Raw genomic sequence first — 23,158 nt, forward strand, 5'->3', positions numbered from 1 at the left:
TACATGCCAGAGGAAAGGTTTGGTGTAGGGGGGTGGAGGGTCGCTGGGGCGGGGATCTTTTGAAGTTCGACTGGAGAAGGACTAAAAGGAAAAGCAGGAAGAAAACGAAGAGCAGTAGAATCCCTACCCAGGAGTCCTTGCACACCATTATCTTTCATGTGCAAGTGGCTGAGGATATAAAGGCCTAGCCTGTGATGGTATTTCGTTGTGTTCAGTCCAAGGAGCCAGAGGTGTTCTCCTCCAGGGGTCTCAGCTTTTACTTCCCCTGATTCTTTCTTCCCAGACAGCTGGTTTCAATTAGTCTTCCTCAAGACAGTTTGATTAAATCAATCCCTAAAACACGTTTACACACTGTCGCACCCCCTTCTCTCTCCCTCTCGCGCTCTCTCGTTCTTGCTCTCACTCTTTCATTCTCTCTCTCTGTCACACACACATGCACCACACACCCAAATATTATGGTGAAGTACAGAGTTGCAAATCAGACAACCAACTAGGCTTTGGCGTTATCCAGATTTTCATATCGTCATACCGGCCGTCACTCATCCCAGGATTCACGGTATTACCGGCATATCACACAAGGGGTCGCTAAAAACACAAGAAAAGCCCATCAGGCCTCTATTACCAGAATGCTAACCAAATTTGAACAAACTAATAGCGAAATCACATAAACGCTGTTAGCTAAATGCTAATGAGCAAAAAAGAACAAAACTCATTACAAAGACCAGGCAAATCCAGCTCATAAAGTTATACATATACAAGCATAGCTAGTAGCTACCGAATGTCATTTTCAGTGAGTGTAGACATTTACAAGCGAAAGTGAATGAGAGAAATTGTGCAAATGGACAAAGTTGTGATGCATGCTTCTCTGAAAGAAGAGCAGCATATGTACATGGAGTAGAAGGGAGAAGAACAGAGGAGAAAAAAATGCTAGTCGGAAGCACAGGGGAAAAAATGGCAACTGTACAGATAACTCATCCAGAGCTCTTTGACTTCTGGCAGAAAGCCATTATAATATATCTGATGGAAAACATTGAATAGTGAATTGCATACAAGTGTAACTTCATCAGCTTATGAGACTTGTCGATAGATATAGAACGCAATGGACTCAGCAGCTCCAGCATTCTCCCGTTGTCCTATTTACAAACAAACACGTGACTGGCTCAATTGTTCTGGGGAGCTATGATACGTTTAATCTCCTAAAGTATTGCACAAGTTGACTGCAGGTATTAACTTAAAAAGTAGCTACAAATATTCAAATGTATATATTTTTTTTAATAAATAGTTTTGACAGTATTGATGGAATTGACGACGCTGGGCCAAATGTTCGCTGCCTTATGGGACTCCCAATCACAGCCAGATGTGATACAACCTGGATTCAAACCAGGGACTCTAGTGACACCTCTTGCATCTAGATTTTTTTATTTTATTTTTTTATTTTTATTTTATTTCACCTTTATTTAACCAGGTAGGCTAGTTGAGAACAAGTTCTAATTTACAATTGCGACCTGGCCAAGATAAAGCAAATCAGTTCGACAACATACAACAACACAGAGTTACACATGGAGTAAAACAAACATACAGTCAATAATACAGTAGAAAAGTCTATGTATAAGTCTATGTACAATGTGAGCAAATGAGGTGAGATAAGGGAGGTAAAGGCAAAAAAGTCCATGGTGGCAAAGTAAATACAATATAGCAAGTAAAACACTGGAATGGTAGATTTGTAGTAGAACAAAGTGCAAAGTAGAAATAGAGATAATGGGGTGCAAAGGAGCAAAATAAAATAAATAAATACAGTAGGGGAAGAGGTAGTTGTTTGGGCTAAATTATAGATGGGCTATGTACAGGTGCAGTGATCTGTGAGCTGCTCTGATAGCTGGTGCTTATAGCCAGTGAGGGAGATAAGTGTTTCCAGTTTCAGAGATTTTTATTAGTTCGTTCCAGTCATTGGCAGCAGAGAACTGGAAAGAGAGATGGCCGAAGGAGGAATTGGCTTTGGGGGTGACCAGAGAGATATACCTGATGGAGCGTGTGCTACAGGTGGGTGCTGCTATGGTGACCAGTGAGCGGAGATAAGGAGGTATTTTACCTAGCAGGGTCTTGTAGATGACCTGGAGCCAGTGGGTTTGGCGACGAGTATGAAACGAAGGCCAGCCAACTAGAGCGTACAGGTCGCAGTGGTGGGTAGTATATGGGGCTTTGGTGACAAAACGGATGGCACTGTAATAGACTGCATCCCGTTTGTTGAGTAGGGTATTGGAGGCTATTTTGTAAATGACATCGCCAAAGTCCAGGATCGGTAGGATGGTCAGTTTTATGAGGGTATGTTTGGCAGCATGAGTGAAGGATGCTTTGTTGCAAATAGGAAGCCAATTCTAGATTTAACTTTGGATTGGAGATGTTTGATGTGAGTCTGGAAGGAGAGTTTACAGTCTAACCAGACACCTAGGTATTTGTAGTTGTCCACATATTCTAAGTCAGAACCATCCAGAGTAGTGATGCAGGACAGGCGGGCAGGTGCAGGCAGCGATCGGTTGAAGAGCATGCATTTAGTTTTACTTGTATTTAGGAGCAGTTGGAGGCCACGGAAGGAGAGTTGTATGGCATTGAAGCTCGTCTGGAGGGTTGTTAACACAGTGTCCAAAGAAGGGCCAGAAGTATACAGAATGGTGTCATCTGCGTAGAGGTGGATCAGAGACTCACCAGCAGCAAGAGCGACATCATTGATGTATACAGAGAAAAGAGTTGGCCCAAGAATTGAACCCTGTGGCACCCCCATAGAGACTGCCAGAGATCCGGACAACAGGCCCTCCGATTTGACACACTGAACTCTATCAGAGAAGTAGTTGGTGAACCAGGCGATGCAATCATTTGAGAAACCAAGGCTATTGAGTCTGCCGATGAGGATGTGGTGATTGACAGAGTCGAAAGCTTTGGCCAGGTCAATGAAAACGTCAGCACAGTATTGTTTCTTATCGATGGCGGTTACGATATCGTTTCGGACCTTGAGCGTGGCTGAGGTGCACCCATGACCAGCTCTGAAACCAGATTGCATAGCGGAGAAGGTGCGGTGGGATTCGAAATGGTCGGTAATCTGTTTGTTGACTTGGCTTTCGAAGACCTTAGAAAGGCAGGGTAGGATGGATATAGGTCTATAGCAATTTGGGTCAAGAGTGTCCCCTCCTTTGAAGAGGGGGATGACAGCAGCTGCTTTCCAATCTATGGGAATCTCAGACGACACGAAAGAGAGGTTGAACAGGCTGGTAATAGGGGTTGCAATAATTTCGGCAGATAATTTTAGAAAGAAAGGGTCCAGATTGTCTAGCCCGGCTGATTTGTAGGGGTCCAGATTTTGCAGCTCTTTCAGAACATCAGCTGAATGGATTTGGGAGAAGGAGAAATGGGGAAGGCTTGGGCGAGTAGCTGTGGGGGGTGCAGTGCTGTTGACTGCAGTAGGGGTAGCCAGGTGGAAAGCATGGCCAGCCGTAGAGAAATGCTTATTGAAATTCTCAATTATAGTGGGTTTATCGGTGGTGACAGAGTTTCCTATCCTCAGTGCAGTGGGCAGTTGGGAGGAGGTGTTCTTATTCTCCATGGACTTTACAATGTCCCAGAACTTTTTTGAATTTGTGTTGCAGGAAGCAAATTTCTGCTTGAAAAAGCTAGCCTTAGCTTTTCTAACTGCCTGTGTATATTGGTTTCTAACTTCCCTGAAAAGTTGAATATCACAGGGGCTGTTTGATGCTAATGCAGAACGCCATAGGATGTTTTTGTGTTGGTTAAGGGCAGTCAGGTCTGGGGAGAACCAAGGTCTATATCTGTTCCTGGTTCTACATTTCTTGAATTGGGCGTGCTTATTTAAGATGGTGAGGAAGGCATTTACTGACGGGATGAGGTCAATATCCTTCCAGGATACCAGGGCCAGGTCGATTAGAAAGGCTTGCTCGCTGAAATGTTTCAGGGAGCGTTTGACAGTGATGAGTGGAGGTCGTTTGACCGTAGGCCCATTACGGATGCAGGCAATGAGGCAGTGATCGCTGAGATCTTGGTTGAAAACAGCAGAGGTGTATTTAGAGGGCAAATTGGTTAGGATGATATCTATGAGGGTGCCAGTGTTTACGGCTTTGGGGTGGTACCTGGTGGGTTCATTAATAATTTGTGTGAGATTGAGGGCGTCGAGCTTGGATTGTAGGATGGCTGGGGTGTTAAGCATGTCCCAGTTTAGGTCACGTAGTAGCACGAGCTCCTGAAGATAGATGGGGGGCAATCAGTTCACATATGGTGTCCAGAGCACAGCTGGGGGCCGAGGGTGGTCTATAGCAGGCGGCAACGGTGAGAGACTTGTTTTTAGAGAGATGGATTTTTAAAAGTAGAAGTTAAAATTGTTTGGGTACAGACCTGGATAGTAGGACAGAACTCTGCAGGCTATCTCTGCAGTAGATTGCAACAGATGCAGTGCCTTAGGCCGCTGCGCCACTCAGGAGCCCATCTATGTGCTTTCTTTTTAAAGGAGTTACATTCCACTGTGGTCAGTTATGGTTATCATTTTCTGGCTTCTAGTTTAAAAAGCTCCATCCTGCTAATTGGTTCCTAAAATCTTATCCTGCGCTTTGACCCATCAATTGCAGGGTCAAATACAGGGTAATTTATTACTTAAGCCAGTAAAAAAAGTACCATGACCGTTTAACCATGAAATCTGGCTTCTCATGTGATTTAAACGTATAGAAATGTTTTTACTTCTTCTGCTAGAGGATATTGCTTTAGCTAGAAAAGTACCAGTCCCGCAGTCTGTGGTTACCGAAGCACTTCTAAGATGAAATCACAAATGATTCTTTTTTCTGGCAATTAAATGCTTTAACACATTGGAGAAAGCGTGAGTGGGAATTCCTGGTCAGGCCAGCCTTTACTTTGGCCCCGGTCACTGTAGCCAATGTGTTTTCTTACATCTGTTAAGGGATACGCGGGGCTCTCTAAGGGACAATGAGATTATTCCACAGGCAAGTTTGATTTATTTATCAATTTAATTCCCCCTATGAGAGAAGAGGCGATATTGGACATATTGTTCCCATCGAAATGCTCATGCATGGAGCATCACTCATCTAACCTTGACACTGGAAAAACAGAGATGATGAGTGTCTGTGACCGGAGCAGAACAGCCCAGAGCAGAGCAAAGCACAGCTGAACATGACTTCTACTGCAGGTAACACAGCTCAGATTACTGTGGACAAAGCAAGACAAATGGCCAGACAATGGGAGAGGGTCTGTGGTTTTATGTCCAGAACTCCAGGACCTCATTCATGACTAGATGACCAAAAATGCCTTAAGTGTAGTTCACTGTCACCATGACATAAGCAGTATTTTAGGTTGTATACCTTCAGAGTAACGCTTCTAGGGCCAAGGGTTAAGTGGTCAGACATACAGGTAACTGCCAAAATAAAGGAAACACTTGAGTAAATGAGGGATACTAAGTATTCAAAGCAGGTGCTTCCACACAGGTGTGGTTCCTGAGTTAATTAAGCATTAATTATCCCATCAAATCAAATTGTATTAGTCACATGGGCCGAATTCAACAGGTGTAGACCTTACAGTGAAATGCTTACTTACAAGCCCCTAACCAACAATGCAGTTTTAAAAAATATGGATAAGAATAAGAAATAAAAGTAACAAGTAATTAAAGAGCAGCAGTAAAATAACAATATCGAGACTATATACAGGGGGGTACCGGTGCAGTGTCAATGTGCGGGTGCACCGGTTAGTTGAGGTAATATGTACATGTACAGTGGAGCCTCCTTTTTAATAGTTGCGAGCTTACGCCACGGGCCTTAGAGGTCATTTTTGGTTTTGTACGGTAGCCTGTGTCACCTCTTCATTGCTCCAGGCCAGTGCAAGGGGGAGTTAGAGCACTGATTATGCTTTTGGGTCCTACTGTGTCTCTAACTGACAAAGAATGGGCGACATAAACCTAAATAGAAACTGATAATTGTGCACGACTTCAGTATTACTGTCACGTTCTGACCTTAGTATGAGGTCAATTTTCCATAGTAGATTGGTCAGGGCGTGACAGGGGGGTGTTTTTGTCTATGTATTTGGGGTTTTCTGTTTTCTATGTGGGTTGTCTATGTTGTATTTTCTATGTTGGTGCCGGGTATGGTTTCCAATCAGAGGCAGGTGTTTTTCGTTGTCTCTGATTGGAATTCATACTTAGGCAGCCTGTTTTTCATGGGGTTTTGTCGGTGGTTGTTTTCCGTTTCGTTGTTTGTACCTGACGGGACTGTTGTTGGTCGTTTTGTTATTTTGCTAAATGTTTTCATTAAAAGTAATATGAACACTTCACACGCCACATTTTGGTCTCCTTTAGATGACCCTTATTACAATTACTTACTAAAACTGTTGTTACACTAAGGTTTTTATTATTTGATTTTGTTAGGATTATTTTGCTCTTACTGTAGTACTGTAGGCCAATCCCGACTGGTCACATTGTACAGCGCCTGAGTGGCACTACGCTCTAAAGCACTGCATAGCTGTGTAAGCTGTGTTGCTACAGATGCTGGTTCAATACCTGTGCTGGCCTTCACGGGGAAACCCATGAGATGACTACGTTTTGGGGTTTTCTCCCTCTAAAAACAGAAATAAATAATTATAAATAACAAACTGGCTTTATTTACAAATTTGTAACAATATCTCACCCCATGTTCAAGAATGGCCTTTTTCTCGCTTATTTTACATTATTTGAAAATCTCCAAAATATTTAAGGAACATTGCACTAATAATGGAGCTGACAAGGGAAACGGTCCCGATGTTCTGTTCTTAGTGCCAGTCTGCACGTTCAAACTAAAATAATGTAACTAATAATGGAGCTGACTAGGGAAACGTTCCCGATTGTCATAATTACAGCCGTGTTGAAGAGACCAAACTGCAGCAGGTGAAATGTAGATACTCATCTTTTTAATATATAAGAGCAAAGTATCTACGGGGAAAAACAATAAACAAAAACAACTAACAACATGCTAACAGGCTACGTACATACCAAAAACTAGCAGTGTTAGCACAACCACCCACAACCCCAAGTGACAAACATACTCCTAATTATATGACTCCCAATCAGGAACAACGATAACCAGCTGTCCCTGATCGGGAGCCACACAGACCCACATAGAAATACAACACCCAGAACACACATACACAGACATACTCTGCCACGTCCTGACCAAAACTACACAACAACACCCTCTGCTGGTCAGGACGTGACACCGATGTTCTGTTCTTAGTGCCAGTCTGCACGTTCAAACTAAAATAATGTAACTAATAATGGAGCTGACTAGGGAAACGTTCCCGATGTTCTGTTCTTAGTGCCAGTCTGCACGTTCAAACTAAAATAATATTGGAACAAAGTTGTCTAATGAAGGCAAACAAATTGTTGCTTACTGGAAAATACTCTTTCTGTAACAGTGCCTCTAGCCGGAGGGGGGGTGTGTGGAATCAGGAGCAGGAGAGCAGACCGGTTCCAGGAAAACAAATGTTTATTACAGGCGGTCCCAAAGGAACAGCACAACCACAAAGGGAAACTGCACAAAATGTAGTATCCACCCACAGGGAATGGATTGAGTACACACAGAGGAGAAACCTGGACTCCGTTAACTAATCGAGCAAAAATGTCTCACGGTAAACAAAACCCGTGGTGCAGGCACGCACCCCTTTACAGTACAAATCAGTAGCAATCCCGCACACAGCCTAACCTGCAGCGGGGAAATATAAACCAACCGAAATCAGTACAACAACAAGACACAGGTGTGTAAAACCAGACAGTACTAAACGAAAAAGGAAAATGGGATCGGTGGCAGCTAGTAGGCCGGTGACGACGACCGTTGAGCACCGCCCAAACAGGGAGAGGAGTCACCTTCGGTGGAAGTCATGACAGTACCCCCCCCCCCCCCCCGACGTGCGGCTCCCGCAGCGTGCCGACGCCGGCCTCGAGGATGACCCGCAGGACGAGGTGCAGGGCGATCCGGATGGAGGCGGTGAAACTCACTCAGCAGAGAAGGATCCAAGACGTCCCCCACCGGCACCCAGCATCTCTTCTCCGGACCGTACCCCTCCCAATCCATGAGGTACTGCAGGCCCCTCACCCGACACCTGGAATCCAGAATGGATCGTACCGTGTACGCCGGGGCCCCCTTGATGTCCAGGGGGGGGGGCGGAGGGACCTCCCGTACCTCAGCTTCTTGAAGCGGACCAGCCACCACCGGCCTGAGGAGAGACACATGAAACGAGGGGTTAATACGGTAATAACGGGGGAGCTGTAACCTTAAACACACCTCGTTTATCCTCCTCAGGACTTTAAATGGCCCCACAAACCGTGGACCCAGCTTTCGGCAGGGCAGGCGGACGGGCAGGTTTCGGGTCGAGAGCCAGACCCGATCCCCAGGCGTGAATACTGGGGCCTCAATGCGGTGGCGGTCAGCGCTCGTCTTCTGCCGGGCCTCGGCCCGGTTGAGGTGCTCCTGGATGGCCTCCCAGGTCTCCCACGAGCGCTGTACCCAATCCTCCAACACAGGAGCCTCGGTCTGGCTCTGATGCCATGGTACCAGGACCGGCTGGTACCCCAACACGCACTGAAAAGGCGAAATGTTCGTTGAGGAGTGGCGGAGCGAGTTCTGGGCCATCTCTGCCCATGGAACATACCTCGCCGACTCCCCTGGTGGAAGTCGTGACACTTTCAAACACACATGGTCACGTTGTACAGCGTCATTATGGCTATTAGCAGGGCTATATTTCGCTCACTGTCGTTTTTTTTAATGCCTTCCCGCTGTGGGCGTCTATTTCAGAACCGTTTCACGCTGCTCTGAGACAAGCATGGAGAAATGAAAATGTTCGGTTATATTCCATGATATTCTTAAAATATATTTGTTGACGGAATATAAGCAATATAAGCAAATTAGATTTCTCCACAAATAAATCATTCTAAATAACAAACTGGCTTTATTTAGAAATTAGTGAGAATGTCTCACCCCATGTTCAAGAATTGCCTTTTTCTCGCTCACGCTAGGTTAATGGAAAACGAAATCTCCAAAATATCGTTACTTTTTAAACAAAGCGATTATTATTATTATAAATTAATTTAGAATTATATAGAAGCCCCTTAGATATTTTCACAGACACTAACGGAAAATGCCACTTACATATTAATTTAGAGTCCTCCAATCCTCTAAATGTAATTATTGCCACGTCATTTAATTTTTTTACATTTATATATACTGTAGGCCTACCATAGGCGAAATGAGTATTGGTTACACTACAATTAGGATGGGAAAATGTTATGCCCCTTAGATATTAATTTACAATCCTCCAATCGTCTTATGCTGTAGCCTACCCCCGACCGTCACGTTGTACAGCGCAATATTTTCCATTCCATCCTAACAGAAACCCTGAGGGTTTTGTTTTTTGTTTTTCTCAGAATAGAAACACCATAATATTAATCAAAATAATTAAGCCAAATTTCTTCATCAATCCCATGTGCTATGTTATTACAAAAAAAGGTTTTAAATTCTCTAGTAATGCCAATATGGGAGACTATCAAATGCTTCTCAAAGATGCCCTCTGGTGGTCAAACTAGCACTAACTTCCATTAACGTAAAAATGTCTGACAATTAAATAATGTGCCATAGAATGCTGCAGCAGCCCGCAAGGTGTGCTGCAGTATGACACAACTTTTAAAGGAGGAACCACTGTAGGTAGAGTTATTAAAGTGACTATGCATTGATGATAACAGCAGAGAGTAGCAGCGGTGTAAATGTGATGTACTGGGGGGCATTGCAAATAGTCTGGGTGGCCATTTGATTAGGTGTTCAGGAGTCTTATAGCTTGGGGGTAGAAGCTGTTTAGGAGACTCTTGGACCTAGACTAGGCGCTTGCCGTGCGGTAGCAGAGAGAACAGTCTATGACTAGGGTGGCCGGAGTCTTTGACAATTTTTAGGGCCTTCCTCTGACACCGCCTTGAATAGAGGTCCTGGATGGCAGGAAGCTTGGCCCCAGTGATGTACTGGACGGTTCGCACTACCCTCTGTAGTGCCTTGCGGACGGAGGCTGAGCAGTTGCCATACCAGGCAGTGATGCAACCAGTCAGGATGCTCTCGATGGTGCAGCTTTAGAACCTTTTGAGGATCTGAGGACACATGCCAAATCTTTTCAGTCTCCTGATGGGAAATAGGTTTTGTCGTGCCCTCTTCACGACTGTCTTGGGGTGCTTGGTCCATGTTAGTTTATTGGTGATGTGGACACCAAGAAACTTGAAGCTCTCAACCTGCTCCACTGCAGCCTCGTCGATGAGAATGGGGGCATGCTTGGTCCTCTTTTTCCTGTAGTCCACAATCATCTCCTTTGTCTTGATCATGTTGAGGGAGAGGTTGTTGACCTGGCACCACATGACCAGGTCTCTGACCTCCTCCCTATAGGCTCTCGTCGTTGTCGGTGATCAGGCCTACTGTTGTGTCATCGGTGAACTTAATGATAGTGTCGGAGTCGTGCCTGGCCGTGGAGCCATGAGTGAACAGGGAGTACAGGAGGGGACTGAGCACGCACCCCTAAGGGGCCCCTGTGTTGAGGATCAGCATGGCAGATGTGTTGTTACCTACCCTTACCACCTGGGGGCAGCCCGTCAGGATGTCCAGGATCCAGTTGCAGAGGGAGGTGCAATCGAGATTGCATCATCTGTGGATCTTTTGGGGCGATATGCAAATTGGAGTAGGTCTAGGGTTTCTGGGATAATGGTATTGATGTGAGCCATGACCAGCCTTTCGAAACACTTCATGGCTACAGACATGAGTGCTACTTGTCGGGAGTCGTTTAGGCAGGTTACCTTAGTGTTCTTGGGCACAGGCACTATGGTGGTCTGCTTAAAATGTTGGTATTACAGACTCAGACAGGGAGAGGTTGGAAATGTCAATGAAGACACTTGCCAGTTGTTCAGCGTATGCTCGCAGTACACGTCCTGGTAATCCATCTGGCCCTGCGGCCTTCTGAATGTTGACCTGTTTAAAGGACTTACTCACATCGCCTGAGGAGAGCGTGATCACACAGTCTTCCAGGACAGCTGGTGTTCTCATGCATGTTTCGGTGTTATTTGCCTCGAAGCGAGCATAGAAGTAGTTTAGCTCGTCTGGTAGGCTTGTGTCACTGGGCAGCTCTCGGCTGTGCTTCCCTTTGTAGTCTGTAATAGTTTGCAAGCCTTGCCACATCCGAAGAGCGTCAGAGCCGGTGTTGTACGATTCGATCTTTGTCTTGTATTGATGCTTTGCCTGTTTGATGGTTCACCGGAGGGCATAGCAGGATTTCTTATAAGCTTCCGGGTCAGTGTCCCGCTCCTTGAAAGCGGCAGCTCTAGCCTTTAGCTCAGTGTGGATGTTGCCTGTAATCCATGGCTTCTGGTTGGGGTATGTTCGTACGGTCACTGTGGTGACGACATCAGCGATGCACTTATTGATGAAGCCAGTGACTAATGTGGTGTACTCCTCAATGCCATCGAAGGAATCCCGGTACATATTCCAGTCTGTGCTCGCAAAACAGTCCTGTAGCTTAACATCTGCTTCATCTGACCACTTTTTTATTGATCTAGCCACTGGTGCTTCCTGCTTTAATGTTTGCTTGTAAGCAGGAATCAGGAGGATATAATTATGGTCAGATTTACCAAAATAAGGGCGAGGGAGAGCTTTTTATGCATCTCTGTGTGTGGTGTAAAGGTGGTCCAGTTTACTCATTTAACATGCTGATAGAAATTTGGTAAAACGGATAAAAATTTTCCCTGCATTAAAGTCCCCGGCTACTAGGAGCGCCTCCTCTGAGTGAGCGTTTTCTTGTTTGCTTATGGCAGAATACAGCTCATTCAATGCTGTTTTAGTGCTTAGTGTGGTGGTATGTAAACAGCTACGAAAAATACAGATGAAAACTCTCTAGGTAGGTAGTGTGGTCTACAGTTTATCATGAGATACTCTACCTCAGGCGAGAGCAATAGCTTGAGACTTCCTTAGATATCGTGCAACAGCTGTTATTTACAAAACTACATAGTCGGCCGGCCCTTGTCTTACCAGACGCCGCTGTTCTATTTACATTTACATTTTTACATTTTAGTCATTTAGCAGACGCTCTTATCCAGAGCGACTTACAGTAGTGAATGCATACATTTCATTTTTTTCATTTCATACATTTTTTTCGTACTTGGCCCCCCGTGGGAATCGAACCCACAACCCTGGCGTTGCAAACACCATGCTCTACCAACTGAGCTACGGGGAAGGCTGTTATCCTGCCGGTACAGCGTATAACCAGCCAGCTGTATGTTGATAGTGTCGTTGTTCAGCCATGACTCCTTGAAGCATAAGATATTACAGTTTTGAATGTCCCGTTGGTAGTTTAATCTTCTGCGTAGGTCATCTATTTTATTGTCCAAAGATTGCAAGTTTGCTAGCAGAATGGAAGGAAGTGGGGGTTTGTTTAATCTTCCGCGTAGGTCATCTATTTTATTGTTCAAAGATTGCATGTTTGCTATGTCATGACGTTGGCCTCTTTTGGTACAGGGAGGACAGTTGACCCCCTCCCTTTTGCACCACCACCCAACCTACCTTCCCCCCCAACCCAGGCCCTGTGTGTAAAGGGTTGTAAAAACTCTAAAATTCCAGTAGAGTCTCTGGCCACATGGCCCATAGAGAGACAAAGGAAATTCGACACATAGCGACATGTGTGTTCTGGAGAAGGTATGGAAGATTGGTGAAGAATCCAGCTACGAACTGATCCGCTTGGTACAATTTTGTGATACTCAGAAGAGACAATATAGCCATATTACCATAAAACAGTTTATATAATAGACTCAGCTTGAGACTTGCATCATAATGGGTGTATAGAATGTATAAATAAGGATGAAGCTTTTATAATACATTGAGATGCTATTGTACTGATGTTAATGTGATAGAATTGTATTTCTGTAACCAAGTCTAGCTCAGTCATCGGCCCGCCCCCCAGGGACACATACAGGACCAGGCGTCATTTGACAAGCCTGTTCTATGGGCGCTATAAAACACCCCCTGATTTACATTTCCCCAGACCAGGCCCCCACTCCATGGCCAATAGGTTTTAACATCCAATTCCTCTACTGAAAGTGAACCATACCACGTGGTTAACTTTTAGACTATTGATACCGACAGAATAAGAACAAGTCTTTGATATTAATTATTAGTCTGCAGCTAAGTAAATTATATCATCGAACGCAAAGACCAACGAAACATCCATTCTAACCGAGAGAGAGAGAGAGAGAGAGAGAGAGAGAGAGAGAGAACGCAGAGAAAACTCCCCAACAAAACCGAACTCTCCAGCAAGAATCAGAACGACACACTGAGCGTAAATATATATTGATTGCAATTGTTCCCGAATGAGTGAGCCTTCAATTGTCAATTGTTAATATTAATGAACTCTGTGTAACTTCTCAGCTGGCCGTTTATGACCCATTGTCTAACAGACCAGCCATGCCTGTTAGCCATTAGCGCACATTACTATACCAATCCTTTGTGACGATAATTACTGTTTATATGTTTTCTGTTAATTACTTAGTGTAGTAAATAAATGATTTTAAGACAATTGATGTATGGATGATTTTAGTAAAGACTGGGTTCGTGCAGACACAACAATTTACGACGTTTGGAATGAGACTGGACTAAAGGTAAAATACACCATTTAAACCAGAAGATAATCGGCCTATACTAAAATAGAATATAATATTATAGTACAGGAAAGTTATATTAGGAAAATTATAGCTTTGTAATCTGAATATTCTCCTTGGTCCCCCGATCTCCTAGTTAATTACTATTAAACGATTAATCAGTTTAATCGCGTGATAATAATTACAGGGAGCTAATTGATAAACATATCTTCAGTTTAATGGTACCCCCAAAGACACGACAGCTAGCAGAATGGAAGGAAGTGGGGGTTTATTCGATCGCCTACGAATTCTCAGATGCAGCCCACCCTCCGGCCCCTATTTCTCCTCCTCCTCTTCATGCAAATCACGGGGATCTGGGCCTTTTCCCAAGAAAGCAGTATATCGTCAGACTCGCTAAAGAAAAAAAAGGATTGTGCTAGTCCGTGGTGAGTAATCGCAGTCCTGATGTCCAGAAGTTATTTTCGGTCATAAGAGACAGTAGCGGCAACATTATGTACAAAATAAGTTTCCAAAAAAGTTTCAAACAACGCAAATATCATGTAAATCGTCTGCCTTCTTCTCATGCTTAGGGCCATGTATAAAAACAAATGCCCAGTTGCCTATTATTTTGGCTACCATGGTTAGAAGATGTGCACTCGGTGACTTTGAAAGAGGGCTCTCAAAGGAGCATAGGGGGTTTAAACACTGAGGTTAAATAAGAACTGGAGACTGTGTCCAAGATGTCTGACCGTTGTTTTCAAGGTTATCTGTTTTTCTATTTGTGTTCTGTATTTATTATTCATTTAAAAAACATTACAATACATTCATAACAGATTTCACAGCACACTGTGTGCCCTCAGGCCCTTACTCCACCACTACCACAAAGGTACAGTTCAAAGTCAATGTGTATGTATGTGTATAGTACGTATGTTATCGTGTGTATGCATGTCTCTGTGCCTGTTTGTGTTGCTTCACAGTCCCCGCTCTTCCATAAGGTGTTTTTTTTTATCTGGGTTTATTTTTTTCAATCTAATTTTACTTCTTGCATCAGTTACTTGATGTGGAATAGAGTTCCATGTAGTCATGGCTCTATGTAGTACTGTGCGCCTCCCATAGTCTGTTCTGGACATGGGGACTGTGAAGAGACCTCTTGTGCCATCTCTTGTGGGGTATGCATGAGTGTCCGAGCTGTGTGCCAGTAGTTTAGACAGACAGCTCAACATGTCAATACCTCTCATAAACACAAGTAGTGATGAAGTCAATCACTCCTCCACTTTGAGCCAGGAGAGATTGACATGCATATTATTAATATTACCTCTCTGTGTATATCCAAGGGCCAGCCGTGCTGCCCTGTTCTGAGCCAATTTCAATTTCCTAAGTCCCTTTTTGTGGCACCTGACCACACGACTGAACAGTAGCCCTGGTGCGACCAACCTAGAGCTTGTAGGACCTGCCTAGTTGATAGTGCTGTTAAGAAGGTAGAGCAGCACTTTATTATGGACAGACTTCTCACTATTTTTTTTATTACAAGATTTAGTTGAGGTTTAGGGTTTAGTGGATGATTTGTCCCAAATACAATTCTTTTAGTTTTTTAAATATTTCAGACTAACTTATTTATTGCCACTCGTTTTGAAGCTGACTACAGCTCTTTGTTAAGTGTTGCAGTGATTTCACTCGCTGTAGTAGCTGATGTGTATAATGTGTATATGTGTATATACACAACATATGTATATGTTGAGTGACGCAGGTCATTAGTAAAGATTGAAAAAAGTAAGGGGCCTAGACAGCTACTGTCGTGGAAATTCTAACCAGAAAAGAAGAGAGACTGTAGATTTTTCAAACAACAACCTTTTTTAAAGAATTGCAATTCTGGAGCGGTTGACAATCTCTCAAAAGGTGCAGAGTTAAGAGCCCAACGAAATAGAGTTGGGTCTCAGCTTTTATTATAAAAGTACAACCCCCTTTGGGTGGTGTGAATACCAGACAGAACAACAGCCGTGAGGAAGCACTGGTTGGTGACCCCAATGTACAGCCAAAGGACTATGAGAAGCTACGGTTGGCCTGTGGTGAGGTCATGTTGATAAATGTCACGCCATTTCTAAATGCTCATTGTCTCGACACTGTTTCTAAAAGGAACAGAAACCATTTGTCTTGCACGTCTCTCACAGCTTACTCCAGTCTACTGCTAAATTTGGCCTTAAGTCCAGAACCATGAGTCAGTCACTTAGACAAAGGGGAGTGTTCTAGCAGAGGGAGCAAGTCACATTAGTACATTGTGACTTTAGTTAAATGCATAGATACACTGGATAAACGTTATAACAGTAATTTTGCCACCATCCTGCCCTGTGGAATGCCTGATTCTGCCTGGATTATGTTGGAGAGGCTACCATTAAAGAAACCCTCTGTGTTCTGTTAGAAAGGTAACTCTCAATCCACAATATAGCAGTAAAGCCATAACATATACATTTTTCCAGCAGCATACTATGGTTGATAATGTCAAAGCTGCACTGGAGTCTAACAAAACAGCTCCCACAATCTTTTTATTATCAATTTCTCTCAGCCAATCATCGGTCATTTGTCTGAGTGCCATGCATGTTGAATCCCCTTCCCTATAAAATGTGCTTTTATTTACTGTAAAATAACATTGTATCCGGTCAAACAATTTTTTTCTCCAAAAGTTTACTAAGGGTTGGTAACAGGCTGATTGGTTGGCTATTTAAGCCAGTAAAAGGTGCTTTACTATTCTTGAGTAGCGGAATGACTTTTGCTTCCTTCCAGGCCTGAGGGCACACACTTTTTTGCAAGCTTAGATTGAAGAGATGGCAAATAGGAGTGGCAATATCATCTGCTATCGTCCTCAGTTATTTTCCATCTAAGTTGTCAGACCCAGGTGACTTGTCATTGTTGATAGACAAGAGTAATTTATTCACCTCTTCCACACTGTGAATTCGAGATTATGGTATTCAAAATTACAATGCTTGGATGTGTAATGTCAGCGGTTGTTGCTGGCATGTCATGCCTAAGTTTGCTAATCTTGCCAATGAAAAAATTATTAAAGTAGTTGTCAATATCAGTCAGTGTTGTGATGAATGAGCCATCTGATTCAATGAATGAGGGAGTTGAGTTTGCCTTTTTTCCCAATATGTCATTTAAGGTGCTTTAATAGATTTAATAGTTTTTACAGTAAATTTATTTTACAGTCAGTTTCATAAATATGTCAACTGCAGTGTCTGGTTGCTCCTCATTACACACCACAGACCAGTAAATATTCTTTACATCAACTCTCATTCGCATACGTTGATTCATGGACGGTCTATATCCAGGTTGCAATCCGGTTTATACGGACCAACATCACATGCACACTAGCACTCAGTGCACAAAGGGAGCAACGTGAGCAGCGACGACGTCATGAAAATAAAGTGTGTGTGTGTGTGTGTGTGTGTGTGTGTGTGTGTGTGTGTGTGTGTGTGTGTGTGTGCGTGTGTGTGTGTGTGTGACTCAGTCACCAGATCTCAACCCAATTGGGAAATTTTGGAGCAGCAACTGAGACAGCATCAACAAAACACCAAATGATGGAATTTCTCGTGGAAGAATGGTGACACATTCCAGACACGTGTAGAATCTATACCAAGGCACATTGAAGCTGTTCTGGTGTCTCGTTGTGGCCCAACACCCTATTAGGACATTTTCTGTTGGGTGTTTCCTTTATTTTGGCGGTTACAGTACCTGTATCTATTATTAGCTAGCACACAACATGATTTGGAATTACTAGTCCAGTTTCTATTAGTTCCACACAGTTGATGTTGTTTCATCAATTACAACATGCAAGGTGAAAAATATTTTTGTTTTAAGGACATGAATTGAGTCCAGAGATTTAAGTTCTTCATGTCAACTTTTAATATATCACCAAGACGCTGTTGTTTATACTAATGTGCACAGTGGGGTCTGTTCATAGACACTTTTCCCCTGCCATGCTACAGTACTGGCAGCAGCATTACTCCACAGTGGTTTATGGTCCGAGGGGAAGAAATTAAGGCTTTTATACATTTTTGGTGAAATTTGTGAAAATGTCAAACCATGATGACATAAACACATGGTGTTTCATGAGGCAAATACCTATGTGTGATAATTACTTATAAATCACAAAAACAGCAGAATTATATTCTATGACTTTACAAACGGTTATTGGTATTTTTATTGAGACAGATTACATTTGACAAATAGCATATCAGAAAAAACTATCAGAAAATAATCAATGCATGTGCAGTTCAGCAACTCACCCAGTATGTGTCATTATTTAGTTAGAATTAGTTTGATCTCTCTCATGACATGCTCTCAAGTGAACTTTACATTCAAAACAGTAATTAATCAACCATAATATAAAGCCATATGTTATTACTCTGTAACAGTAGCGTAACTACACAAGTACAAATAATTATGTTCCAAATGAATATGAGACGTGAGACACTTCCTTGGTCTCACGTCTCTCTGGATTGTTTTGATTTAGATTGGGATCTGAACACTACTCTCCTACGATCCCTGGTGACACATCCCTTGAACTGACTCTGGTATTTTACCTCATGGCATCAGCAGGAAAATGCATTAAAAGACATTAATCCATGTGTCCCACTTCAAAGAGCTGGGTTCAGATGTGGAGCCCCAAACAGAGGGACATGGAGAAGTCCTGACACCAAGCCCCTGAGGAGGGCACTATGGCCTGGGCGGTCTAGATGGCTGGTCCAACAGCATATCACTACTGTCACAGTATGCTGTGGAACTTTGGAGATTGGTCCTGTTAACTGAGACAGATTTAGTTTAAGGTCTGAAAAATGACTACTTAATCCTATTGGCTGACTGAATTAACCTACAGTATCATGACATTTGTCCTCTGTTTTGGCAATCAGACATTATTGTAATAGGTCAACTGAAAGCATGTTGAGTAGGCCTGTACGATAGAGGTTTGAGTATTCTGTATTGAGGTAGAGCTTGGTTTCAGGCAATAAAATGGCTCCATTCTAGTCAAACAACCCCACCAATTTCTATTTGATTAAAACTGTTCTGCTACTTTATTTAAACTTTTGTCACGGTCGTGATAATGGACGCATGTGTTGAGTTCCACATCTTTATTTGCAGTGAAAACTTAAACAATAAACATACAACGAACTTGAACTACGTGGTGCTGAATGCACTCACACAAAACAATATCCCACAAACACAGGTGGGAAAAAGGGCTACCTAAATATGATCCCCAATTAGAGGCAACGATTACCAGCTGCCTCTAATTGGGAACCATACAAACCACCAACATAGAAATACAAACGCTATAAACCCCCCTAGTCACGCTCTGACCTATACACCATAGAGAACCCAGAGGGCTCTCTATGGTTAGGGCGTGACAACTTTAATCGTTGTCCTATCAATATTTTCTCATGACTTGTTAGTGGACTGTCATGCCGTCTCTTTCGAGAAGTGCTTATCCTTATTAAAAAATGGCTCCGACAAAGTCTAGATTCATAAACTAAGTAGATATGACATAACTTGCATTATTTATATCCAAACATCTTTTTATGGCTGTCAGCCTTGGGATGTTATAACATTCAATATGATCTATGCAATTAATTCCACAGTCAAAACAGAGGCTGTTAGTAGGAGGTTAATAAAGTGTTTTAATAAGCTAACAGCTCTGGGGGTTCTGTACTGTAGGAGAATGTTACTCTCCTGCCAATTCTGTTACTGCCTCAATAGGCCTGACTGTGCTCTCAGCACTCTACTCCACTCCCAACCACATACTCACTCCCCTTCATATCCATCTCTGACTGTTACAGTGTCTGCTATTACTGAAGAGACCATTCAGAGTGACATTTGAACATTTCTATACTGCTAGAAGAAATGGTGCTACAAAGAACCAAAGATAAGCAGTGTTGCCTTCTGTGAGATGTGATTCTGAGAATGACTGCACTGAACTGTCCTGCTCTTGTGTTCCAGTACCCAGCAGCCCTGATGAACCTAGGGGCCATTCTCCATCTCAACGGGAAGCTGCAGGAGGCGGAGTCCAACTACCTGCGAGCTCTGCAGCTGAAGCCAGACGACACCATCACCCAGTCCAACCTGCGCAAGCTGTGGAACATCATGGAGAAACAGGGCCTCAGGACCATGGGGCTGTGAGTTAGCTCTCCAGCCAGCCATCTGTGCAGCAGGCCTGGGGAAGAAGTGGCCTGCTGCACCCTCAGAGGAGAGGGGGAGGAGAGACTGGGAAGGTGAGGAAGGGGGAGGACAGCAAAACGCTCCTAGTGACTGTCTGTTGTGAGGAGCGCTACATTTGGATGATGACTTTCTGGAACTTTGTCCAAAATGGGTGCTCTCCCAGGATCTGTGATTCTTGACCAGAGCACTTAACTTGAAGTGGGCCATAGGTACAAACTTGATATTTTGTGGTTAATTAGGTTTTGAATTAGTTATAGATGCTTAAAAAGTATTTTAGGACGTTTGTCCTGGGACAGTGCAAGATTAAAAGTGTGTGTGAGTGACAGGAAAAAAAACTTCCCAAGGCGCTGCCCTCTGAATCAGGAGCAGTGGAGTAGAAGTTACTTTTACTCACCGTCTAATTACGTTTTTCGTCTGAAGTCAGTTCATTGGCTTCTGTGCATATCAGTGAAACTCGTGGCATGGTATTGGAGTTTACAGCTTTATCAGTTATGGTTTGTTCTCAAATTCAACACACCCACTGGGTACAGACATCAGTTTAACTAGTCTAGTTTAGATTTTATTTACATTTGGTTGAGTTGTCAACTAAGATGAATTCAACGTGAAATCAACAACAACAAAATCACCATGTTATTGGATTTAGGTAAAAAGTTGAGTGAAAATAAGACAATTGCCTTACGTTAACTATTTTCAAATCCAATCTGTTTTCCACGTTGATTCAACGTCATCACATAGAATTTGGGGGTGGAAATGACATGAAAACAACCTTGACTCAACCAGTTTTTGCCCAATAGGCAACTAGTGGAGGTCAGGGTTGATTCATTATTGATTCTGATTGCCTATGAGATTTCACTGATTTGACATGTTGTTGGATATTGAGACCTAGAGCACCATGCCTGCAAACGATATGTAGCAGATTGTTGAGCATCATTGAATGATAAAAAGGGAACCCACTGATATAAAAAACACTTCCACAAGATAAAACAATGTGATACCTTATAAATGGGACACCTGCCCTCATGTTACAGTCATGGAGAGCTCAGAGTATTTCCCACCCTTAAAGATATGGATCCATAGAATATTGTTGCCAAAAAAGACAGTGGTAGTTGTGAAATAAAATGCCAATACATTTGTCAGAGGGAAAGGTGAAATGACTTTGAATTGAAGGAAATGTCTGTCATTATTTGGAAACTCTATTATACCTTTCTAATTGAAGGTGTGAAACTATTCCATGTAAATGTAGCAGAGAATTTCACATTCCTTCACTAAGCTTGTTGTTTCATAGAGAGACATCACATGGCTCCTGTGTAGGAAACTCATGTGTCCTTGGATATTTGTCTTAGAGAAAAGTAATGTGTTATGAAAGGAAATGGCCAACTAACTTCCCATGGTACTAACATTAGCCCCTATAAGTTAGCATGCTAGTTGGAGGTTTGGACATTACCAGAGAACTGAGGACTTCCCGTTCCTTGGTGATTCTTACTGATGTGTGCTGATGACCTGTGTTCAGACATGATTAGAGGACAGTTGGATGCCATTACTGATGACTGAAATCTCCTAACCAAAATAGCTGTCTAATCGATGCACTCCTTTACATAACAATGCACAGCCATAGTCTGTCTGAGGGAATCTTTTTATGTAATATTGCTTTGAAAACGTAAATGTTATTTTATTTGTATGTATACATGAAGTTTAATATATACAGTAAAAAGCCACATACATTATAATGGAGACAATAGTCTGACTTGCGAGGGAAGGTCAGTGCCCAGCAGGTTCAGTATCTGTAAGATATGAAGTATTTTCCATAGTATCAAAACATAATGTTCTCTCACTCTTCTCGGTCTTAAACGTCCATTTTGTATAAATTATGTGTAATTAACATCTACTTGGTGCTTGTCATTAAAACATTTACCACCGTTTATCAACTGTATCTTACATTTGGAAGGAAGAAAAAGTATTTTGGAGATGATCCCGCTATGACATTTATGTTTATTGTAAAGAAGCCCACAGCCACCGGGCGGTTTAATATTTGTAAGTTATTTCTTTGTGTTATCTTGGCATATAAACCAGCTGGTACTGTGTTATCTTTTTAAATGTATGTTGAAGGAAGTTCATAAGATAAATATTGATCCATTTCCCTTCAAGAAATGTGATATACCTGTACACGTTTGTCTGGAAGACTTTACCTTGCATTATGACTGAAAAAAAGTATTATACAGCTATTTGATTCCTAACCCCATTTTCTGACAGGTGTATCTTGATTATGCTAAGATATTGCTGTTGATTTAAAAAAAAACAAGTTCATCATAGACAATAAATTCAATGGCTACCAAAAAGTCAAAAATATTAAAATATTGCCATTTCTTTTGCTGTCCACTTCTCTGCAGTCACCCCATCCATCCGATGTCATATCCAGTGCTTTATGAAGTTAGTAGTCTGATAGTTGCCTTGTTCTTTCTTGAACAAAAAAAATGTATGAGCCCTGTTCCACTCTGTACGTAACCTCTATTCTCATGTCTGTCTGTCAGTATTGGAATCACAGCATGGCAATGTGTCTGGCTGGAGCTGGATGGTCTTACTGGTTGTTACAGTGCTGACGATTGTGATGGTCTTGACCATACAGCACAACACTGTACAACACTGTGTTGTATATAGCTATGGTCACCATGTCTATCTGTCTGGTATAGTGAAATGTTGAACTAGGTTATCACAATTAACTATTCTACCTTCACACCTTCCACCCCACTCCCACAACCCCCCATCACAAGTTGTGCTAATTTCTCTTGTGTATAAATTGTTTATGAACAAAGTATAGTATGGATGAAGATGGAAATAAGTGTTCCATTCTGTCTCTCTGCTCAGGGATTTCAAGCGGTGGGTTGTATTGCTGAATCATACTCACGGAGCACTCGGAGAGTTTACTAAATGAAAGTTTTATTTTTTGAAAGTTGTTGTATTTGTATAAATGATCAAGATTTGTAGCCTTTCCTTAAACGATGCGCCAGAATAAACTTTCCCAATGTTGCTTTTTTTCCACAATAAAGTAATGGTGTTCTGCTTTCATTGTCTGTCTGAGTATTTTAGGGGGACAGTTTTGGAGAGTTCATTTTACATTTACAGTACTTTAGCATGTCACACTTAGCCTCAAAAACAATATTCCCATGACGTCCTTCTATATACTGATATACAGTGCATTCGGAAAAAACTAAATCCACGTTTTGTTACGTTACAACCTTATTATAAAATTGATTAAATTGTTTTTTCCCCACATCA

At 42.5% G+C, this 23,158-nt stretch overlaps 1 protein-coding gene across 1 annotated transcript in view; it reads left to right on the forward strand.

Moving 5' to 3' along the window:
- The window catches only part of LOC106561381 (protein O-mannosyl-transferase TMTC2), a 193,398-nt gene extending 170,454 nt beyond the window's left edge, over positions 1 to 22,944 (forward strand). The window contains exon 12 of the mRNA XM_014125269.3: positions 19,667 to 22,944. Coding sequence (XP_013980744.2) covers positions 19,667 to 19,846 — 180 coding nt within the window. The 3' untranslated portion in view covers positions 19,847 to 22,944. The remainder of the gene's footprint in view (positions 1 to 19,666) is intronic.
- Positions 22,945 to 23,158: the final 214 nt, after the last annotated feature.

The sequence above is a fragment of the Salmo salar genome, chromosome 10, assembly GCF_965601325.2.
Source record: "Salmo salar chromosome 10, fSalSal1, whole genome shotgun sequence".
NCBI lineage: Eukaryota > Metazoa > Chordata > Actinopteri > Salmoniformes > Salmonidae > Salmo > Salmo salar.